The sequence below is a fragment of the Microcebus murinus genome, chromosome 20 (genome assembly GCF_040939455.1).
Source record: "Microcebus murinus isolate Inina chromosome 20, M.murinus_Inina_mat1.0, whole genome shotgun sequence".
NCBI lineage: Eukaryota > Metazoa > Chordata > Mammalia > Primates > Cheirogaleidae > Microcebus > Microcebus murinus.
Genome location: NC_134123.1, coordinates 36,551,054 through 36,572,500, shown reverse-complemented (window position 1 = coordinate 36,572,500; position 21,447 = coordinate 36,551,054). Strand labels below are relative to the sequence as shown.

At 54.2% G+C, this 21,447-nt stretch overlaps 1 protein-coding gene across 1 annotated transcript in view; it reads right to left on the bottom strand.

Annotated features, from left to right (window-relative positions):
- Window positions 1-15,344, bottom strand: part of FGD5 (FYVE, RhoGEF and PH domain containing 5) — a 33,292-nt gene extending 17,948 nt beyond the window's left edge. Inside the window, exons 1-8 of the mRNA XM_075995917.1 lie at window positions 14,766-15,344; window positions 9,278-12,218; window positions 5,477-5,630; window positions 4,552-4,610; window positions 4,435-4,465; window positions 3,030-3,190; window positions 2,771-2,927; window positions 353-437 (exon numbers count right to left, since the gene is read on the bottom strand). Of these exons, the coding sequence (XP_075852032.1) occupies window positions 353-437; window positions 2,771-2,927; window positions 3,030-3,190; window positions 4,435-4,465; window positions 4,552-4,610; window positions 5,477-5,630; window positions 9,278-12,218; window positions 14,766-14,778 (3,601 nt within the window). The 5' untranslated portion in view covers window positions 14,779-15,344. The remainder of the gene's footprint in view (window positions 1-352; window positions 438-2,770; window positions 2,928-3,029; window positions 3,191-4,434; window positions 4,466-4,551; window positions 4,611-5,476; window positions 5,631-9,277; window positions 12,219-14,765) is intronic.
- Between the last annotated feature and the right edge of the window lie 6,103 nt (window positions 15,345-21,447).

Here is a 21,447-nt window from a genome sequence, read left to right as displayed (position 1 = left end):
CCCTTTTTAGTAGCTGGGACTCCAGCCGCGCGCCTCCGCGCCCGGCTCGTTTTTTTTTTTTTCTAGATATTTTTTTATTTCGACTCGTTTCGATTTTTTTTCGGTAGAGGCGGGGCCTCGCTCTTGCTGAGGCTGGCCTCCAAATCGCGGCCTCCAGCGAGCCTCCAGCCTGGGCCTCCCTCCCAGGGTGCCGGGATGGCAGGCGGGAGCCGCCGCGCCCGGGCTGAACATCGTGCGTCTTGCGCTATTCCCGCGACCCTCGTCCTCAAGGGGCCTCCGCACCCGGCCTCCACCCCCGAGCCCGGCCCGCCTGACCTCCCTTGAGGCCGCCTTGGCCTCCCCGGAGGCCCACCTGTGAGCAGCGCCTCGTACTGGAACACGCGCCGCGCCACGCGCAGCAGGAGCTGCTGCACGCTCAGCCCTCCGCCCTGCACGCCCTGCTCCAGAGACACAGACAGAGACAGAGAGACACAGAGACAAAGATAGAGACAGAGACAGAGGGACACAGAGACAAAGATAGAGACAGAGAGACAGAGATACAGAGACAGAGGGACACAGAGACAGACAGAGACACAGAGACAGACAGAGATAGAGACAGAGACACAGAAACAGAGACAGAAACAGAGACACAGAGATAGAGACACAGACACAGAGACAGGACAGAGAGACACAGACACAGAGAGAGACAGAGACAGAGAAAGACACAGAGAGACAGAGAGAGACAGAAGAGAGAGACACAGAGACAGAGAGACACAGAGACAGAGACACAGAGACAGAGACAGAGAGATAGAGAGAGACAGAGACACGGACAGAGAGACAGAGACACAGAGAGACAGAGAGATAGAGAGAGACAGAGAGACACAGAGAGACAGAGACAGACACAGAGAGAGCGAAAGAGAGAGTAAGAGAGACAGAGAGAGAAACAGAGACAGAGAGACACACAGAGAGAGACAGAGAAACAGACACAGAGAGATACATAGAGACACAGAGAGACACATTGAGACAGAGACAGAAGAGAGAGACACAGACACAGAGAGATACAGAGACAGAGAAAGAGACACGTTGAGACAGAGAGAGATAGAAAAAGAAACAGAGAGAGACAGAGACAGAGAGACAGAGAGAGAGACACCATCAGAGACCGTCACCTTTTTGAGGCCCAAACTCCCAGCACCCCGATACGCGGATCCACCCACACCCCCTCCCTCATCCTCAAAAATTTCACCTCAGCCTCACACCTGTCATCCTAGCACTCTGGGAGGCCGAGGCGGGAGGCTCGCTCGAGGCCAGGAGTTCAAAACCAGCCTGAGCAAGAGCGAGACCCCGTCTCTACTAAAAATAAGAAAAAATTAATCGGCCAACTAAAAATGCATAGAAAAAAAGAACTAGCCGGGCGTGGTGGCGCATGCCTGTAGTCCCAGCTACCCGGGAGGGAGGCCGAGGCAGGAGGCTCCGTTGAGGCCAGGAGTCGGAGGCTGCCGTGAGCGAGGCTGACGCCACGGCACTCACTCTAGCCCGGGAGACAGAGCGAGACTCTGTCTTCTCCCCCCGAAAAAAACCAATCCGACCTCCCTCCTCCAGGAAGCCTTCCTGGATCACCCCAACCTCCCCCAGCTATTCGGACTCTTCCTTCCTCCAGCCTCTGACTCCCTGCTTCGCCCGCGACGGTGACGACAGACAAAAGCCACCACCGCCGCCTTTTATTTTTTTGAGCCAGAGTCTCGCTCTGTCGCCCGGGCTGGAGTGAGTGCCGCGGCGTCAGCCTCGCTCACAGCAGCCTCCAACTCCTGGCCTCCAGCGAGCCTCCCGCCTCGGCCTCCCTCCCGAGTAGCTGGGACTACAGGCATGCGCCTCCACGCCCGGCTTGTTTTTTCTATATATTTTTAGTTGGCCAATTAATTTCTTTCTATTTTTAATAGAGACGGGGTCTCGCTCTTGCTCAGGCTGGTTTCAAACTCCTGGCCTCGATCGAGCGATCCTCCTGCCTCGGCCTCCCAAGTAGCTGGAACTACTAATTTTACCTATATATTTTTACTTGTCTGGCTAATTTCTTTGCATTTTTAATAGAGACGGGGTCTCGCTCTTGCTCAGAGGCTGGTTTCAAACTCCTGGCCTCAAGCGATCCTCCCTCCTCGGCCTCCCTCCCGAGTAGCTGGGACGACAGGCACGCGCCTCCACGCCCGGCTCGTTTTTTTTCTATATATTTTTAGTCGTTCTATTAATTTATTTGTATTTTTTTTTTTTTTTTTTTAGTAGAGATGGGGTCTCGCTCTTGCTCAGGCCGGCCTCCAACTCCTGACCTCAATCGAGCGATCCTCCCGCCTTGGCCTCCCGAGTAGCTGGGACTACTAATTTTATTCTACATATTTTTAGTTGTCCGGCTCATTTCTTTTTATTTTTAGTAGAGACGGGGTCTCGCTCTTGCTCAGGCTGGTTTTGACCTCCTGACCTCAATCGAGCGAGCCTCCCTCCTCGGCCTCCCCCCAGAGTGCTCCGATTGACAGGCGTCAGCCTCCCTGCCCGGCCTCCCGCCCCCGTTTTCTGCCCTAGTCACCCGCGTCGGTCGTTCCCGGGGTCACCCCCGTCGCTCGCAGCGGGTGGAGGCCGGGGGTGGAGGCCCAGCGGGGTTGAGGCTGTTGACGTCCACGAGAATGGAGGCCACCGGGGCCTCACCCGCTGTCTTTCCGGGGGGGAACGTTCCAGATTCTGGCTTTTTCACGCCCCTCCCTGACCGTTAACGTCCTCCCCGCCAACCCCGGCCTCCGGGCCTCACCTCAAATTCACTCACGGCGGCCTCCAATTGGGGACAGTGTAGACGGTTGTCCCCAAGCAGGGCCAGGCAGCGGTCGAAGTTGAGGATGTGCGCGGCGTGGAGGTCGAACTCGGCCTCCCGGGCCAGGAAGACCTCGGCCACCCTCTGCTGGCTGTCCCTGAGGCCGGGGGAGGAGGCCGAGGACGTCAGACCTCGCCCGGCCTCCCATCCGGGCCTCCGCGCTAGAACGGGAGCGACCGGGACGGGCGTGATTGCTCACCACTGGGCCAGCCTCTCCTCCAGGTCTCCGAGGAGGCCCTGGTGGAGGCTGAGGATGGCTGGGAGGTCGCTCAGCCTCTGCTTCAGCTCCGCCCGGGAAAGGGAGTCCCGGCCTCCTTGGTCCTCGTCGTTCAAGGCCTTGAGGACGGCTGCGTGGAAACCCTGAAACCACAGGCGAGACATTGGCACCCGCCCGGGGGGTCCCCGCCGCTTTCTGGGGGTTGGGAGGGGGACTGGGGAGGCCGGGAGTGGAGGCCCGCGCCTGTCTCAGCCCGGAGCTCTGGGAGGAGGAGGCCGAGGAGGGAGGATCGCTCGAGCGAGGTCCGGAGTTGGAGGCCGGCCTGAGCAAGAGCGAGACCCACCCTGGTCTCTACTAAAAACAAAAAAAAAAAAATAGAAAGAAATGAATTGGCCGATTAAAAATATATAGAAACATTGTCATCCCAGCGCTCTGGGAGGCCGAGGAGGGAGGATCGCCAGATCGAGGTCGGGAGTTGGAGGCCGGCCTGAACCCAAGAGCGAGACCTCCTTGTCTCTACTGAAAAAAATAGAAAGAAATGAATTGGCCGATTAAAAATATATAGAAACATTGTCATCCCAGCGCTCTGGGAGGCCGAGGAGGGAGGATCGCCAGATTGAGGTCGGGAGTTGGAGGCCAGCCTGAGCAAGAGCGAGACCCCGTCTCTACTGAAAAAAATAGAAAGAAATTAATTGGCCAATTAAAAAAATCTACAAAAATTGTAATCCCAGCACTCTGGGAGGCCAAGGCGGGAGGATTGCTCGATCGAGGCCGGGAGTTGGAGGCCGGCCTCAATCCAAGAGCGAGACCCCGTCTCTACTAAAAAAAAAAAAAAAACATAGAAACTTACAAACTCACATGGCAGTAAACAAAGAAAAAAGAAAAAAAAGGTAAACATAAAAATAAGAAAAAAATAAAAAACAAAAACAAGAAAGAAGTAAAAATTAAAATATTAAATAAATAAATAAATAATAAATAAATAAATAATAAAAAAAAATCAGAAAGAAATGAGCCAAACAACTGAAAAGAAAGAAAAAAAACCGAGCCGGGCGTGGTGGTTCACGCCTGTAGTCCCAGCTACTGGGGAGGGAGGCCGAGGCAGGAGGATCGCTCATTTGAGGTCAGGAGTTGGAGGCCAGCCTGAGCCCAAGAGCGAGACCCCGTCTCTACTAAAAATTGGAAGAAATTAGCCAAAGAACTAAACATATATAGAAAAAACGAGCCGGGCGTGGAGGCGCATGCCTGTCGTCCCAGCTACTCGGGAAGGAGGCCGAGGCAGGAGGCTCGCTGGAGGCCAGGAGTTGGAGGCTGCTCTGAGCGAGGCTGACAGAGTGAGAGTCTGTCTCAAAAACAATAATAATAATAATAAGCAAAGCGACCCACTCACCAGGTCCAGGCGCTGCAGCAGCTCGACGTATCTGCAGAGGGAGAGAGGGTGGAGGCCGGGTTAGCCTCCCGTCCTCCATAAATCAACCCGGGAAGGAGCCTCCCCCTGGGGACTCACTCTTTCTCCGAAGACAGCAGCTCCTGGGCGATGGCGAAGGCCCTGGAGTCTCCTTCCGCCTGGGGGCGACAAACACAGCCGTCAAGACACGGGTGGCCAACTCCTGGCCTCCAGCGAGCCTCCCGCCTCGGCCTCCCTCCCGAGGAGCTGGGACTCCAGGCATGCGCCCCCACGCCCGGCTCGTTTTTCCTATATATATTTTTAGCTGTCCAGCTCATTTTTTTTCTAATTTTTTTAGTAGAGACGGGGTCTCGCTCTTGCTCAGAGGCTGGCCTCCAACTCCTGACCTCGAGCGATCCTCCCTCCTCGGCCTCCCAGAGCGCTGGGACGACAGTTTTTCTATATATTTTTAATTGGCCAATTCATTTCTTTCTATGTTTTTAGTACTTAATTTCTATATATTTTTTTTTTTTTTAGTAGAGGCGGGGTCTCGCTCTTGCTCAGGCTGGCCTCCACCTCCTGACCTCCAGCGATCCTCCCGCCTCGGCCTCCCAGAGTGCTGGGATGACAGGCTGGCTAATTTTTGCTATATATTTTTAGCTGTCCAGCTCATTTTTTTTCTAATTTTTTTAGTAGAGACGGGGTCTCGCTCTTGGACTCAGGCCGGCCTCCAACTCCTGACCTCGATTGAGCGATCCTCCCTCCTCGGCCTCCTCCCAGAGTGCTGTGACTACGGGTTTTTTTCTATATATTTTTAGTTGGCCAATTCATTTCTTTCTATATTTTTTAGTAGAGACGGGGTCTCGCTCTTGGGCTCAGGCCGGCCTCGAACCCTCTGGCCTCGATCGAGCGATCCTCCCTCCTCGGCCTCCCAGAGTGCCGGGATGGCAGGCGCCAGCCTCCGCGCCCGGCCTCAACCCTTGTCTCCCGTCTGCCGCCCACGCCCCGCCTGGCTGGGACAGAGGAGGGGACACCCGGGTTCTACCTGGTGGCCGAGGCCGGGGTCCCTCGGAGCTCCGTCCTCCTCCTCCTCTTCCTCCTCCTCCTCCTCTGAGCTCTTCGGCTCTTCCTCCGAAACGGCCTCCTCTTTTGAGGCCAACACGGAGACGGGACAGACCTTGTAGGGCTCGGTGTAGGCGCTGGGGGGCGGCACGGGGCGGGGAAAGGGGCTCGGTCACACCCGGTGGCTCCACCGAGGCCAAGAAGCAAACGCAGCCCCCGACGGAGGCCAACCCAGACGCCCGGGAAGCCCAGGACACAGACACGGCCGGCCTCGCTGCCCGGCCTCCACATGGCCACAGCCGCGCCGCGCCTCCGGCCTTCGCTTTTCCTTTCTTTCTTTCTCATTTATTTATTGTTATTATTTATTGTTTCTTTATTGTTATATGTTATTTCTTTATTATTTCTTTACTATTATATATTACTTATACATTATTATTTATTGCTTATTATATATTATTTATTATTATTATTTATTAATTATTTATTATATATTATTTATTACTATATGATATTTACTATTATTATATATTATTTATTTATTATTATTTATTTTTATTATATATTATTTATTTATCATTATTTATTATTATCATTATATATTATTTATTATATTATTTATTATTACATATTATTTATTTATTATTTCTTACTTTTTAATATATTTATTTATTATTATATATCATTTATTATTTCTTACTCTTTTATTATATATGTTATTTATTTACTATTATATATTATTTATTATTATATATTTATTTCTTATTTCTTACTTTTTTATTCTATACATTTATTTATTGTTATATATTATTTATTATTATATATTTATTTCTTATTTCTTACTTTTTTATTCCATACATTATTTATTTATTGTTACATATTATTTATTATTACATATTTATTTATTATTTCTTACTTTTTTATTCTATACATTATTTATTTATTGTTACATATTATTTATTATTACATATTTATTTATTATTATTATTTATCAACTATTATTATGTATTATTTGTTTATTATTATTATTTTTTATCATTATATATTATTTATTATATATTATTTATTATTACGTATTTATTTATTTCTTACTTTTTTATTATATATTATTTATTTATTATTATATATTATTTATTATTATATATTATTTATTATTATTATTTATCAACTATTATTATATATTATTTGTTTATTATTATTTGTTACTTTTTTTTTTTTTGGAGACAGAGTCTCGCTTGGTCGCCCAGGCGTCAGCCTCGCTCACGGCAGCCTCCCACTCCTGGCCTCCAGCGATCCTCCTGCCTCGGCCTCCCTCCCGAGTAGCTGGGGCGACAGGAGTGCGCCACCACGCCCGGTTCGTTTTTTAGTATATATTTTTAATTATCCGATTTAATTAATTTGTTTCTATTCTTAGTAGAGTCGGAGTCCCGCTCCTTCTTGCTCAGGGTGCTTTGGAACTCCTGGCCTCGAGCGAACCTCCTGCCTCGGCCTCCCTCCCAGGTAGCTGGGACTGCAGGCATGCGCCACCATGCCCGGCTCGTTTTTTCTATATATATTAGTTGGCCAATTAATTTCTTTCTATTTTTAGTAGAGACGGGGTCTCGCTCTTGCTCAGGCTGGTTTCGAACTCCTGACCTCGAGCGATCCTCCCGCCTCGGCCTCCCAGAGTGCTGGGATGACAGGTGTGAGCCTCCGCGCCCGGCCCATTCCATTTTTTCAAACACTCTGCCAGGACGGTGGCATGCACCCATTTCACAGATGAGGCAACTGAGGCTCAGAGAGTTTTTTTTTTAAAAAAACCAGCCGGGCGCGGAGCCCCACGCCTGTCATCCCAGCACTCTGGGAGGCCGAGGCGGGAGGATCGCTCAAGGTCAGGAGTTGGAGGCCAGCCTGAGCAAGAGTGAGACCCCGTGTCTACTAAATATAGAAAGAAATTAGCCAAACAACTAAAAAATATATATAGAAAAATTGAGCCAGGCGTGGAGGCTCACGCCTGTTGTCCCGGCACTCTGGGAGGCCGAGGCAGGAGGATCGCTCGAGGTCAGGAGTTGGAGGCCAGCCTGAGCAAGAGCCAGACCCCGTCTCTACTAAAAATAGAAAGAAATGAGCTGGACAACTAAAAATACATACAGAAAAAACGAGCCGGGCGTGGAGGCGCATGCCTGTCGTCCCAGCTACTCGGGAGGGAGGCTGAGGCAGGAGGATCGCTGGAGGCCAGGAGTGGGAGGCTGCCGTGAGCGAGGCTGACGCCACGGCACTCACTCTAGCCCGGGCGACAGAGCGAGACTCAAAGAAAGAAAGAAAGAAAGAAAAGAAAGAAAGAAAGAAAGAAAGAAAGAAAGAAAGAAAGAAAGAAAGAAAGAAAGAAAGAAAGAAAGAAAGAAAGAAAGAAAGAAAGAAAGAAAGAAAGAAAGAAAGAAAGAAAGAAAGAAAGAAAGAAAGAAAGAAAGAAAGAAAGAAAGAAAGAAAGAAAGAAAGAAAGAAAGAAAGAAAGAAAGAAAGAAAATAAAGAGAGAAAGAGAGAAAGAAGAAAGCAAGCAAGCAAGAAAGAAAGAAAGAGAAAGAAAAGAAAGGAAGAGAAAGAAAAGAAAGAGAAAGAGAAGAAAGAGAAAGAAAGAAAAAAGAAAGAGAAAACAGAAAGAAAAGAAAGAAAAAAGAAAGAGAAAACAGAAAGAAAAGAAAGAAAGAGAAAAAAAGAAAAGAGAAAAGCAAGAAAGAGAAAGAAAAAGAAAAGAAAGAAAAAGAAAAGAGAAAAAGAAAGAAGAGAAAGAAAGAAAAGAAAGAAAGAGAAAAAAGAAAGAAAAAAGAGAAAAAAGATAGAAAAAGCAAGCAAGAAAGAAAAGCAAGAAAGAATGAAAGAAAGAAAAAGAAAAGAAAGAAAAAGAAGAGAAAGAAAATAAAGAAGAGAAAGATAGAAAAGCAAGCAAGAAAGAAAGAATGAAAGAAAGAAAAGCAAGACAAAGAAAGAAAGAAAAGAAAGAAGAGAAAAAAGAAAGAAAAGATAGAAAAGCAAGCAAGAAAGAGAAAGAAAAAGAAAAAGAAAGAAGAGAAAGAAAGAAAAGAAAGAGAAAAAGAGAAAGAAAAGCAGGAAAAGCAAGAAAGAAAGAAAAGAAAGAAAATAAACAAAGAGAAAAAAGAAAGAAAAGAAAGAAAAAAGATAGAAAAGCAAGCAAGAAAGAAAAAGAAAAAGAAAAGAAAGAAAAGAAAAAGAAGAGAAAGAAAGAGATAGAAAAGCAAGCAAGAAAGAAAGAATGAAAGAAAGAAAAGAAAGAAAAAGAAAAAAGAAATAAAGAAAAGAAAGAAAAAAGAGAAAAAAGAAAGAAAAGATAGAAAAGCAAGCAAGAAAGAAAGAGAAAGAAAAAGAAAAGAAAGAAGAGAAAGAAAGAAAAGAAAGAGAAAAAAGAAAAAGAAAAGCAGGAAAAGCAAGAAAGAAATGAAAGAAAGAAAATAAAGAGAAAAAGAAAGAAAAGAAAGAAAAAAGAAAAAAGATAGAAAAGCAAGAAAGAATGAAAGAAAGAAAAAGAAAAGAAAGAAAAGAAAGAAAAAGAAAAAGAAAGAAGAGAAAGAAAGAAAATAAAGAGAAAGAAAGAGATAGAAAAGCAAGCAAGAAAGAGAGAAAGAAACAAAGAAAAAGAAAGAAAAGAAAGAGAAGGACCGAGCGAGCGAGCCTCTGGCCTCCACCCCCACACCTGGGCGGAAATTAGAGGCCCGTCCTCCACCCGCCCGCCCCCGTTTCCCCCCCACCCCCCCCCGGGCGGCAGCAGTGACTCAGTTTCCCCGCGGGCACCTCTCCGCGGCCCCGTCGGTGGCGAAGGCGCTGTTGAAGCAGCTCATGTCCACGTAGCCGTCGCTCTCGTTGGAGGCGGAGGCCGGGCCTCTACCCCGGTCCTCGAAGAGCTTGGAGGCCTCCGCGCCGGGCCTCCGCGGGCGGGGCGGGGGCGGGATCCGGATGTTCTCGTAGTCGGAGCTGGGCCCCGGGAGGGCGGCGGAGGAGGCCGGGATGTTCTCGTAGTCCGAGGTGTCCGCGTTGGGGAAGGAGATGGAGCGGGGCTTGGCCAGAGGCAGAGGCAGAAAGGGAGGCCGGGAACGGTCCTCGAAGGACTCCACCCGGGACACGGGGCGGCCGAACGGGGGGACCCCTCTCCTCCTCCCCGGGGCGTCCCTGGCGGACAGGACGAATGACAGAGGGGACTCGGAGGCCCGGAACTTTCCTGGGGACCTGGGGAGGCCCGGCCTCCGCTCCGCGTCCAGGATCCGGGAGGCCGAGGAGGAAGTGGAGGCCGGGCCTCCTCCGTGGTAGCTGGACTCCGAGGAGGACCTGGACGACTGGGACAGGTGGCCGTCCCCCAGCGATCTGCTTTCCATCTTCTTCCCGAAGGCCAGCGCCAGGAAGCTCTTGAAGGACGACGTCTTCTTCTTCTTCTTCTTCTTCTTATTTTTGTCCTCCCTGGCGAGGCTGTCCTCCAAGTCGGCCTCCACCGGCCCAAACAGCGACAGGGAGCTCTTGGTGACGGGCTTTTTGGTGACGCAGGCCAGCTCGAACGGGGGCGGGATGCCGGCCACCGAGCAGGGGGTGGGGGGCCCGCTCGGGCTGCCCGCGTGGGAGAAGCTTCCGGAAGATGCCAGGCTCGACGTCGCCGCGGCTACGTGAGGCAGTGACAGCTTGTCCTCGTGCCCGGGCCTCCCCACGGAAACGTCCGGAAGGTCGTCCCGGCCGTCGTCGTCCGCGGAGGGCGGGCGGGGACGGGACGGGATGTCCCCGGGCTTGGTGGCTTCCGGAAGGTTCTGTGCCTCCGGTGACATGGCCGTCACCGTCGTTGTCGTGGGGACCGGGGACGGCCCGGCGTCCTCCTCCGCCCTGTCGATTTCCTCCGAGTCGTTTTCTTTGGGGACATCGAGGCCACGGAATGTTCCGGAAGGCGGCCGGGTTCCGGGGTCCTGGGGGGTCACCGTTGTGACAATTGTCATCCCGGGGACCGGGGACAACCCAGCGACCTCCTCCGCCCTGTCGATTTCCTCCGAGTCGTTTTCTTTGGGGATATCGAGGCCACGGAATGTTCCGGAAGGCGGCCTTTTCCCATAGTCTTGGTTGGTCTCTGTTGTCACAATTGTCATTCCGGGGACCGGGGATGGCCCAGCGTCCTCCTCTGCCCTGTCGATTTCCTCCAACTCGTTTTCTTTGGGGATATTGAGGCCACGGAACGTTCCGGAAGGCGGCCTTGTCTCATAGTCTTGGTCGGTCACCGTTGTGACAATTGTCATCCCGGGGACCGGTGACAGCACGGCGTCCTCTGTCCTGTCGTTTTCCTCTAACTCGTTTTCTTTGGGGACATCGAGGCCGTGGAACATTCCGGAATCCGGGCTTGTCCCGTCGTCTTGGTCGGTCACCGTTGTGACAATTGTCATTCCGGGGACCGGTGACAGCCCGGCGTCCTCCCCCACCCCGTCCGTTCCCTCTGAGTCGTTTTCTTTGGGGATATCGAGGCCACGGAACGTTCCGGAAGGTGGCCGGGTCCCGGTGTCCTGGGGGGTCACCAATGTCACCGTTGTCTTCCCAGGGACGGGTGACAACCCTGTGTCCTCTGTCCTGTCGTTTTCCTCCAACTCGTTTTCTTTGGCGATATCGAGGCCACGGAACGTTCCGGAAGGCGGCCTTGTCCCATCGTCTTCGTTGGTCACCGTTGTGACAATTGTCATCCCGGGGACGGGTGACAACCCGGCGTCCTCCCCCACCCCGTCCGTTCCCTCTGAGTCGTTTTCTTTGGGGACATCGAGGCCACGGAACGTTCCGGAAGGCGGCCTTGTCCCATCGTCTTCGTTGGTCACCGTTGTGACAATTGTCATCCCGGGGACGGGTGACAACCCGGCGTCCTCCCCCACCCCGTCTGTTCCCTCTGAGTCGTTTTCTTTGGGGATATCGAGGCCACGGAACGTTCCGGAAGGCGGCCGGGTCCCGGCCTCCTCGGGGACCTCCAGGGACAGAGACGCCACCGAGTCCCCGCCCGGCCCCGAGAGCGAGGAGCCGGCCCCGCAGAACGAGGTCCGCTCGGTCGGGAAGAGGACGTATGGCGGGCCTCCGGAAATGGAGGCCAGGAGGTCGTCGAAAGTGTCGCTCTCAAAAGGCACGATGTGACAACCGTCCTCCTCGGCCGGCCCGTCCCCTCCCCCGGGGTCCCCGGCTTCCTCTTCCTCCCCCGTTTCCTCCTCCTCCTCCTCCCGGGCGGCCTCGGCCTCTTCCGGGCCCCGATCAGAGTACGCAGCCTCCTCGGCCTCAACCCGGCCTCCCTCTCTGGCCTCCGCCTCGGGGGATTCCAGCAGAGGCTCGGGCTCCTCCCCGGGGTCAGCTCCTGGGGACGTCCCGCCTCTGTCCTCCCCGTTTTGAGGAGTGATGAGGCCGAGGCCTCCCTCCTCAGCCTCCTCCCCTGGAGGGGCGTCCTCCACCCCCGTCACGGCCTCGCGGCCCGCGGGGCTGCCGGGGCGCCAGCCATCGAGCCCCGTCTCCACGTGGCTCCAGGGCAGCCGGCCGTTGCTGCTGCACTTGTTGGGGCCGCGGTCCGCGGGCGAGGCCGGCCTCCCTGAGCCAGGGGAGGCCAGCCTCGGCTTTGGGGCGATGGGGGGCTTGGGGCCCCGGGACATGGAGCTCGGGCCGAGGACCCAGCCGGGCCTCGGGGAGGACGAGAGCAGAGTCGGGGTCTTCGGCTTGGGCGCGAGAGGCGGCTTCGGGGAGTCTAAAAAGGCGAAAAAAGAGAGAAAACGAGGAAAAAGGTAAAAAATTGCAATTAATTCCATTTCCATGCAAGGGATGCTGGGAATGGTTTCCGTGACCCCGTGACCCCTGTGACCCCATGACCCTCATGACCCCATGACCCCAATGACCCCCATAACCCCTGTGACCCCATAACCCCTGTGATCTCCATAACCCCCGTGACCCCCTGACCCCCGTGACCCCATGACCCTCGTGACCCCCATAACCCCCATGAGCCCCATGACCCCCGTGACCCCCGTAACCCCTGTGACCCCCATAACCCCCATGACCCCCACAACCGCCCTGATCCCAATGACCCCCATAATCCCCATGACCCCCATAACCCACGTGACCTCCATGACCCCCGTGACACCCATAACCCCTGTGACCCCCATAACCCCCGGGACCCCCATGACCCCCGTGACCCCTGTGACCCTCATCCACGGCGTGTTCTTTTTTTTTTGAGAGAGAGACAGAGTCTCGCTCTGTCGCCCGGGAGTCAGCCTCGCTCACAGTGGCCTCCAACTTTGAGGCTCAAGCGAGCCTCCTGCCTCAGCCTCCCTCCCGAGGAGTAGCTGGGATGACAGATATGCGCCACCACACCCGGCTCATTTTTTCTATATGTTTTTAGTTGTCCAGCTCATTTCTATCTGTTTTTTTTAGTAGAGACGGGGTCTCGCTCTTGCTCAGGCTGGCCTCCAACTCCTGACCTCCAGCGATCCTTCTGCCTCGGCCTCCCTCCCGAGTAGCTGGGACTACAGCCATGCGCCACCACGCCCGGCTCATTTTTCTATATATTTTTAGTTGCCTAATTTCCTATATATAGGAAAAACGAGCCGGGCGTGGTGGCTCGTGCCTGTCATCCCAGCTACTCGGGAGGGAGGCTGAGGCAGGAGGCTCGCTGGAGGCCAGGAGTCGGAGGCTGCTGTGAGCGAGGCTGACGCCACGGCGCTCACTCCAGCCCGGGCGACAGAGCGAGACTCTGTCTCAAAAAACAAAAAGAAAGGAAAAGAAAAAAAAAAACAACCCAGCCTCCACCCCCAGCTGTCCCCACGCCGGGCAGGATATGATTCCAAGATAGCCGACATGGAGGCTTCCTGTTTCTGTAGGGAAGTGTGTTTTTGGAGCCCGGCCTCAGACCAGGGTGTTTGTTGGTCTCGGGGAAGGCGGGTTCCCTTCTCCTAGAAAAATCTACCAGAGGCCGGGCGCCGAGGCTCACGCCTGTCATCCCAGCACTCAGGGAGGCCGAGGAGGGAGGCTCGCTGGAGGTCAGGAGTCTGAGGCCAGCCTGAGCAAAGAGCGAGACCCCGTCTCTTCTAAAAAAAAAAAAAAAAAAAAAAGAGCCGGGCGTGGTGGTGCACGCCTGGAGTCCCAGCTACTCGGGAGGGAGGCCGAGGCCGGAGGCTCGCTCGAGGTCAGGAGTCCGAGACCAGTGTGAGCAAAGAGCGAGACCCCTCCTTTGCTAAAAAAAAAAAAAAAAATAGAAAGAAATGAGTTGGATGACTAAAAATATATAGACAATCTGTAATCTTAGCAGTCTGGGAGGCCGAGGCAGGAGGATCGCTCGAGGTCAGGAGTTGGAGGCCGGCCTGAGCAAGAGCGAGACCCCATCTCTACTAAAAAAAATAAAATAAAAAATAAATAAAAAGAAATGAGCTGGAGGACTAAAAATATATAGAAAAAAAAACGAGCCGGGCGTGGAGGCGCACACCTGTGGTCCCAGCTACTCGGGAGGGAGGCTGAGGCAGGAGGCTCGCTCGAGGCCAGGAGTTGGAGGCTGCTGTGAGCGAGGCTGATTCCGGGGCGACAGAGCAAGGTTCTGTCTCCAAAAAGAAAAAGGAAAAGAGGGTCCCTTGGAGAGGGGGAAGAATTCAAGGCTTGTTACCCTCACCCGGGCCGGAGCGAGTAGGAGACAGTGGAGGCCCCTCCGATATCCGGGAAAAATTCGGGGTGACCCCTACGAAGCCAGTCGCGGGGTGGGGACCACGACTTGCTGGCGGCGACCTCCTCGATTTTTTTTTGCAAAGGAGGCTCACTCGGGAGACCGGAGGCCAAGGCTGGAGTTTCATAAGTCTCATTGGAGGCCGGGTTGAGGTTCGAGGCAGAGGGGAGGATCTCCGGCCTCACCCCCATCTTAAATCGGAGGCCGGGTAGAGGTTGGAGGCAGAGGGGAGGATTTCCAGCCTCACCCCCATCTGAAATCGGAGGCCGGGTAGAGGGGAGGACCCCCAGCCTCACCCCATCCTGGATCGGAGGCCGGGTAGAGGCTCGGGGCAGAGGGGAGGATGTCCAGCCTCACCCCCATCTTAAATTGGAGGCCGGGTAAAGGGGAGGACCCCCAGCCTCACCCCATCCTGGATCGGAGGCCGGGTCAAGTTTCCAGGCAGAAGGGAGGACGTCCAGCCTCACCCCCATCCTCCTTCATCGGAGGCCGAGTGGAGGCTCCGGGCGCTCCCCCAGCGAGCGCGCGCGCGCACTGCGCACCCGGGTCCCCGTCTCCGGCCTCGGGGTGTCGCGCGCGGCCACCTACCTGCCCGGTGCATCTTGCGGGGCTCGCTCGGTGCGTCCGACCGCGGGTCCCCGCGTGGCCTCACTCCATGGTCTCCCCCGTCCCCCGCGCGGGGCGCACGGCCACTAGGGGGGTCCCTTGGAGACGTGTTGGGGTGCTGGCTCGTTGTGGGGTGCAGGGGATCTCGGGGGACGGGGTGGGCGGGGCCCAGGGGACAAGGGGACCCCAGCTCGCCGCGTCCCTTCCCGGGGCTCCGGCCTCCACCCCGCTCCCGGCCTCCGCCCCTCCCAGGCGTTTCCTGCGCTCCAGAGAGGAAGGCGTTTTTTTTTTTCCTGCGTTTTTTTTTTTCGTCCTGCGTTTTTTTTTTTCGTCCCGCGTTTTTTTTTTCGTCCCGCGTTTTTTTTTCCGTCCTGCGTTTTTTTTTTGCGTCCTGCGTTTTTTTTTGCGTCCTGCGTGTTTTTTTTTCCCCCCCATCCTGCGTTTTTTTTTTCCTCTCCTGAGGGTCTAGGCGTCCCCGAGCGCATTTAAAGGGACCGAGGCTTTGGGGACAGGCGGGGACGACCAGCAACCTCCCCTGCGAGCCAGCGCGTTGGCTTCTGCAATGCCTGGGAGGCCAGGCGTTGATTTGCAACTTTCGGGAGGGGCGTGTCCGCTCAGCCTCCCCCCCCCCCCATTCCCGCCAATTCCTGGTGGAGTTTAGGTGGGAGGAGAGGACGGTGGCTCTCGTGCCTGTCACCCCAGCACGCTGGGAGGCCGAGAAAGGAGGATCGCTAGTGAGGAGCTCAGCAGGGCGAGGCCAGCCCGAGCGCGAGAGCGAGACTCCCTGTGTCTACTAAAAAAATATAGAAAGAAATGAGCTGGACAACTAAAAATATATAGAGAAAAAATTAGCCAGGTGTGGTGGCGCATGCCTGTAGCCCCAGCACTCTGGGAGGCTGAGGAGGGAGGATTGATATCGAGGTCAGGAGGTCGAGGCCAGCCTGAGCGCAAGTCTGAGGCCCCGTATCTATTAAAAATAGAAAGAAATGAGCTGGACAATTAAAAATATATAGAAAAATGAGCCGGGCGTGGTGACGCATGCCTGTAGTCCCAGCACTCTGGGAGGCTGAGGAGGGAGGATTGATATCGAGGTCAGGAGGTCGAGGCCAGCCTGAGCAAGAGGGAGACCCCGTTGCTACTAAAAAAATAAGAAAGAAATTAGCCGGACAGCCAAAAAATATATGTTCATTTATTTATTTCTTTTATTTTTTGAGACAGAGTCTGGCTCTGTCGCCCGGGCTGGAGTGAGTGCCGTGGCGTCAGCCTCGCTCACAGCAGCCTCCGACTCCTGGCCTCCAGCGAGCCTCCTGCCTCAGCCTCCCTCCCAAGTAGCTGGGACTCCAGGCATGCGCCACCACGCCCGGCTCTTTTTTTCTATATATATTAATTAGTTGGCCAATTAATTTCTTTTCTATTTATAGTAGAGACGGGGTCTCGCTCTTGCTCAGGCTGGCCTCCAACTCCTGACCTCGAGCGAGCCTCCCGCCTCGGCCTCCCAGAGTGCCAGGATGACAGGCGTGAGCCACCTCGCCCGGCCCAAAAAATATATATATAGAAAATAAGAGCCAGGCGTGGTGGCGATGCCTATAGTCCCAGCGTCTACTTTGGAGGAGGCTGAGGCAGGAGGATCGCTATTGAGGAGGTCAGGAGATTGAGGCCAGTCTGAGCCCAAGAACAAGACCCCGTCGCTACTAAAAAAATAAGAAAGAAATTAATTGGCCAACTAACAATATATATAGAAAAAATGAGCCGGGCGTGGTGGCGCGTGCCTGTCGTCCCAGCACTCTTGGAGGCTGAGGTGGGAGGATCGCTAGCGAGGAGGTCAGGAGGTCGAGGCCAGCCCGAGCGCAAGAGCGAGACTCCATGTCTCTACTAAAAAAATAAGAAAGAAATTGGCTGGACAATTAAAAATATATAGAAAAAAGGCCGGGCGCCGTGGCTCACGCCTGTAATCCTAGCTCTTGGGAGGCCGAGGCGGGCGGATTGCTCAAGGTCAGGAGTTCAAAACCAGCCTGAGCAAGAGCGAGACCCCGTCTCTACTATAAATAGAAAGAAATTAATTGGCCAACTGATATATATATAAAAAAAATTAGCCGGGCATGGTGGCGCATGCCTGTAGTCCCAGCTACCCGGGAGGCTGAGGCAGAAGGATCACTGGAGCCCAGGAGGTTGAGGTTGCTGTGAGCGAGGCTGACGCCACGGCACTCACTCTAGCCTGGACAACAAAGGGAGACTCTGTCTCAAAAAAAAAAAAAAAATATATAGAAAAAAACGAGCCGGGCGTGGTGGCGCATGCCTGTCGTCCCAGCCTCTACTCAGGAGGGAGGCTGAGGCAGGAGGCTCGCTGGAGGCCAGGAGTTGGAGGCTGCTGTGAGCGGGGCTGACGCCACGGCACTCACTCTAGCCCGGGCGACAGAGCGAGACTCTATCTCAAAGAAAAATAAAATAAAATAAAATTTTAAAAAAGGCGAGCATCACTGCAGCTCAGAGAACAGGTTGGATCAATCCGGAGGGCTTCCCGGAGGCGGCGGCGGCGGCGTGGAATTAGGTCTGGCGGGAGAGGAGCGCTGTGTTGTCGCCTCCGCCTGGGTGACCGATGACCCGGTCACACCCTCCCGACACAGCCGTGGGCCGGTGGTTCGGCCACCCCCAGACGGCACCCGGGGGGACATCGAGTCACGGAAAGCGGTGGAGGCCGGCCTCAGGCCTTTGGGGGCCGGGTGGAAGGAGGCTGGGCTCGGAGGCCGGGGTGGGGCGGGCGGCGGACGCCGCGTTTTTCCCAGCTGGGAGGGCAGGAGTTGAGTCTGAGGTTCTGGAGCAGCCCCTGCGCTCGGCCCGAGACCTCAGCCTCCCGCGGGACAGATGAGGGTGCTGCGGGGGGAGGGGGGGACCGACCCCTGGGTGGGTTTTGGGGTCACTGGGGTGCGGAGTGGAGTTTAGGGGTCCGTGCATGGAGGGGTGGAGGAGGAGGTGAGGGAGGTGAGTGAGGTGATGGAGGTGAGTGAGGTGAGGTGATGGACATGATGGAGGTGAGGGAGGTGAGTGAGGTGAGTGTGGTGAGTGAGGTTAGGTGAGGGAGGTGGGGGTGATGGATGTGGTGGTGATGGTGGTGGTCGAGGTGATGGTAGTGGGGGTGATGCATGTGTTTCAGGTGATGGAGGTGAGGGAGGTGATGAAGATGGTGGAGGTGTAGGAGGTGATGGAGGTAATAGAGGTGTGGGAGGTGAGTGAGGTGAGGGAGGTGGGTCAGGTGAATGAGATGAGTGAGGTGAGGGAGGTGACTGAGGTGAGTGAGGTGAGTGAGGTGAGGGAGATGAGTGAGGTGAGTGAGGTGAGTCAGGTGAGTGAGGTGATGGAGGTGAGTGAGGTGAGGGAGGTGAGTGAGGTGAAGGAGGCGAGTGAGGTGAGTGAGGTGATGGAGGTGAGTCAGGTTAGTGAGGTGAGGGAGGTGATGGAGGTGGGTGTGATGGAGGTGGAGGTGATGGTGGTGGGGGTGATTCATGTGTTTCAGGTGAGTGAGGTGAGGGAGGTGAGTGAGTGAGGTGAGGGAGGTGATGAATGTGAGTGAGGTGACTGAGGTGAGGAAGGTGAGTGAGGTGAGTGAGATGAGGTAGGTGAGGGAGGTGAGTGAGGTGAGTGAGGTGACTTAGGTGATGAGGTGAGTGAGCTGAGGGAGGTGAGTCAGGTGAGGGAGGTGAGGGATGTGAGTGATGTGAGTGAGGTGATGGAGGTGAGTCAGGTGAGGGAGGTGATGGAGGTGGGGGTGATGGAGGTGGAGGTGATGGTGGTGGGGGTTATTCATGTGTTTGAGGTGAGTGAGGTGAGTGAGGTGATGGAGGTGAGTGAGGTGACTGAGGTGAGTGAGATGAAGTAGGTGAGGGAGGTGAGTGAGGTGAATGAGGTGAGGGAGGTGAGGGAGGTGAGGGAGGTGACTCAGGTGAGTGAGGTGAGTGAGGTGACTTAGGTGATGAGGTGAGTGAGCTGAGGGAGGTGAGTCAGGTGAGGGAGGTGAGGGATGTGAGTGATGTGAGTGAGGTGATGGAGGTGAGTCAGGTGAGGGAGGTGATGGAGGTGGGGGTGATGGAGGTGGAGGTGATGGTGGTGGGGGTTATTCATGTGTTTGAGGTGAGTGAGGTGAGTGAGGTGATGGAGGTGAGTGAGGTGACTGAGGTGAGTGAGATGAAGTAGGTGAGGGAGGTGAGTGAGGTGAATGAGGTGAGGGAGGTGAGGGAGGTGAGGGAGGTGACTCAGGTGAGTGAGGTGAGTGAGGTGACTTAGGTGATGAGGTGAGTGAGGTGAGGGAGGTGAGTCAGGTGAGTGAGATGAGGGAGCTGAGGAAGGTGAGTGAGGTGAATGAGGTGACTTAGGTGATGAGGTGAGGGAGGTGAGGGAGGTGATGGAGGTGAGTCAGGTGACGGAGGTGAGGGAGGTGAGTGAGGTGAGGGACGTGAGTGAGGTTAGGGAGGTGAGTGAGGTGAGGCACGTAAGTGAGGTGAGTGAGGTGAGTGATATGAGGGAGGTGAGTGAGGTGACTGAGGTGAGTTAGGTGAGTGAGGTGAGTGAGGTGAGGGAGGTGATGGAGGTGAGTGAGGTGAGTGAGGTGAGGGAGGTGATGGAGGTGAGTGAGGTGAGTGAGGTGACTTAGGTGATGAGGTGAGTGAGGTGAGGGAGATGAGTGAGGTGATGAGGTGACTGAGGTGAGTGAGGTTAGTGAGATGAGGGAGGTGAGGGAGGTGAATGAGGTGATGGAGGTGAGGGAGGCGAGTGAGGTGAGGGAGGTGAGGGAGGTGAGTGATGTGAGTGAGGTGACTGAGGTGAGTGAGATGAGGGAGGTGAGTGAGGTGATGGAGGTGACTGAGGTGAGTGAGGTGAGGGAGGTGATGGAGGTGAGTGAGGTGAGGGAGGTGATGGAGATGAGTGAGGTGACTGAGGTGAGTGAGGTGAGTAAGATGAGGTAGGTGAGGGAGGTGAGTGAGGTGAGTGAGGTGAGGGAGGTGATGGAGGTGAGTGAGGTGAGGGAGGTGATGGAGATGAGTGAGGTGACTGAGGTGAGTGAGGTGAGTAAGATGAGGTAGGTGAGGGAGGTGAGTGAGGTGAGTGAGGTGAGTTAGGTGAGGGAGGTGAGTGAGGTGACTTAGGTGATGAGGTGAGGGAGGTGATGGAGGTGAGTCAGGTGACTTAGGTGATGAGGTGAGTGAGGTGAGGGAGGTGAGTCAGGTGAGTGAGATGAGGGAGGTGTGGAAGGTGAGTGTAGTGACTGAGGTGACTTAGGTGATGAGGTGAGTGAGGTGAGGGAGGTGAGTGAGGTGAGGGACGTGAGTGAGGTGAGGGATGTAAGTGAGGTGAGTGAGGTGAGTGAGAAGAGGGAGGTGAGGAAGGTGAGTGAGGTGACTGAGGTGACTGAGGTGACTTAGGTGATGAGGTGAGTGACGTGAGGGAGGTGATGGAGGTGAATCAGGTGAGTCAGGTCAGTGAGGTGATGGAGGTGATCGAGGTGATGTAGGTGAGGGAGATGAGTGAGGTGAGTGAGGTGATGGAGATGATGGAGGTGAGTGAGGTGAGTGAGGTGAGTTAGGTAGTGAGGTGATGGAGGTGAGTCAGGTGAGGGAGGTGATGGAGATGAGGGAGGTGATGGAGATGAGGGAGGTGAGTGAGGTGATGGAGGTGAGTGAGGTGACGGAGGTGAGTGAGATGAGGGAGGTGAGGGAGGTGAGTGAGGTGAGGGATGTGAGGGAGGTGAGGGAGGTGAGTGATGTGAATGAGGTGACTGAGGTGAGTGAGGTGAGTGAGATGAGGGACGTAGTGAGGTGTGGAGGTGAGTGAGGTGATGGAGGTGAGTGAGGTGAGGGAGGTGAGGGAGGTGACTGAGGTGAGTGAGGTGATGGAGGTGAGTGAGGTGACTGAGGTGAGTGAGGTGAGTGAGATGAGGGACGTGAGTGAGGTGATGGAGGTGAGTGAGGTGAGGGAGGTGACTGAGGTGAGGGAGGTGAGTGAGGTGATGGAGGTGACTGAGGTGACTGAGGTGAGGGAGGTGAGTGAGGTGAGGGAGGTGAGGGAGGCGAGTGAGGTGAGGGAGGTGAGTGAGATGAGGGACGTGAGTGAGGTGATGGAGGTGAGTGAGGTGCTGGAGGTGACTGAGGTGAGTGAGGTGATGGAGGTGAGTGAGGTGAGTGAGGTGAGGGAGGTGAGTGAGGTGAGTGAGGTGAGGGAGGTGATGGAGGTGAGTGAGGTGAGTAAGGTGATGGAGGTGAGTGAGGTGAGTTAAGTGAGTGAGGTGATGGAGGTGATGGAGGTGAGGGAGGTGAGGGAGGTGAGTGAGGTGATGGAGGTGAGTGAGGTCATGGAGGTGAGTCAGGTGAGTGAAGTGAGTGAGGTGATGGAGGTGAATGAGGTGATGGAGGCGAGTGAGGTGAGTGAGGTGAGTGAGGTGATGGAGATGATGGAGGTGATGGAGGTAATGGAGGAGGTGGAGAAGGTGGAGGTGGTGGAGGTGGTGGAGGTGATGGAGGTGATGGAGGAGATGGAGGAGGTGGTGGTGATGGTGGTTGTGTTGATGGAGGTGAGGAAGGGGTTTAAGATGGTGGAGGTGATGGTGATAGAGGTGATGGAGGTGATGAAGATGGTGGAGGTGTAGGTGGTGATGGTTGTGGAGATGATACAGCTG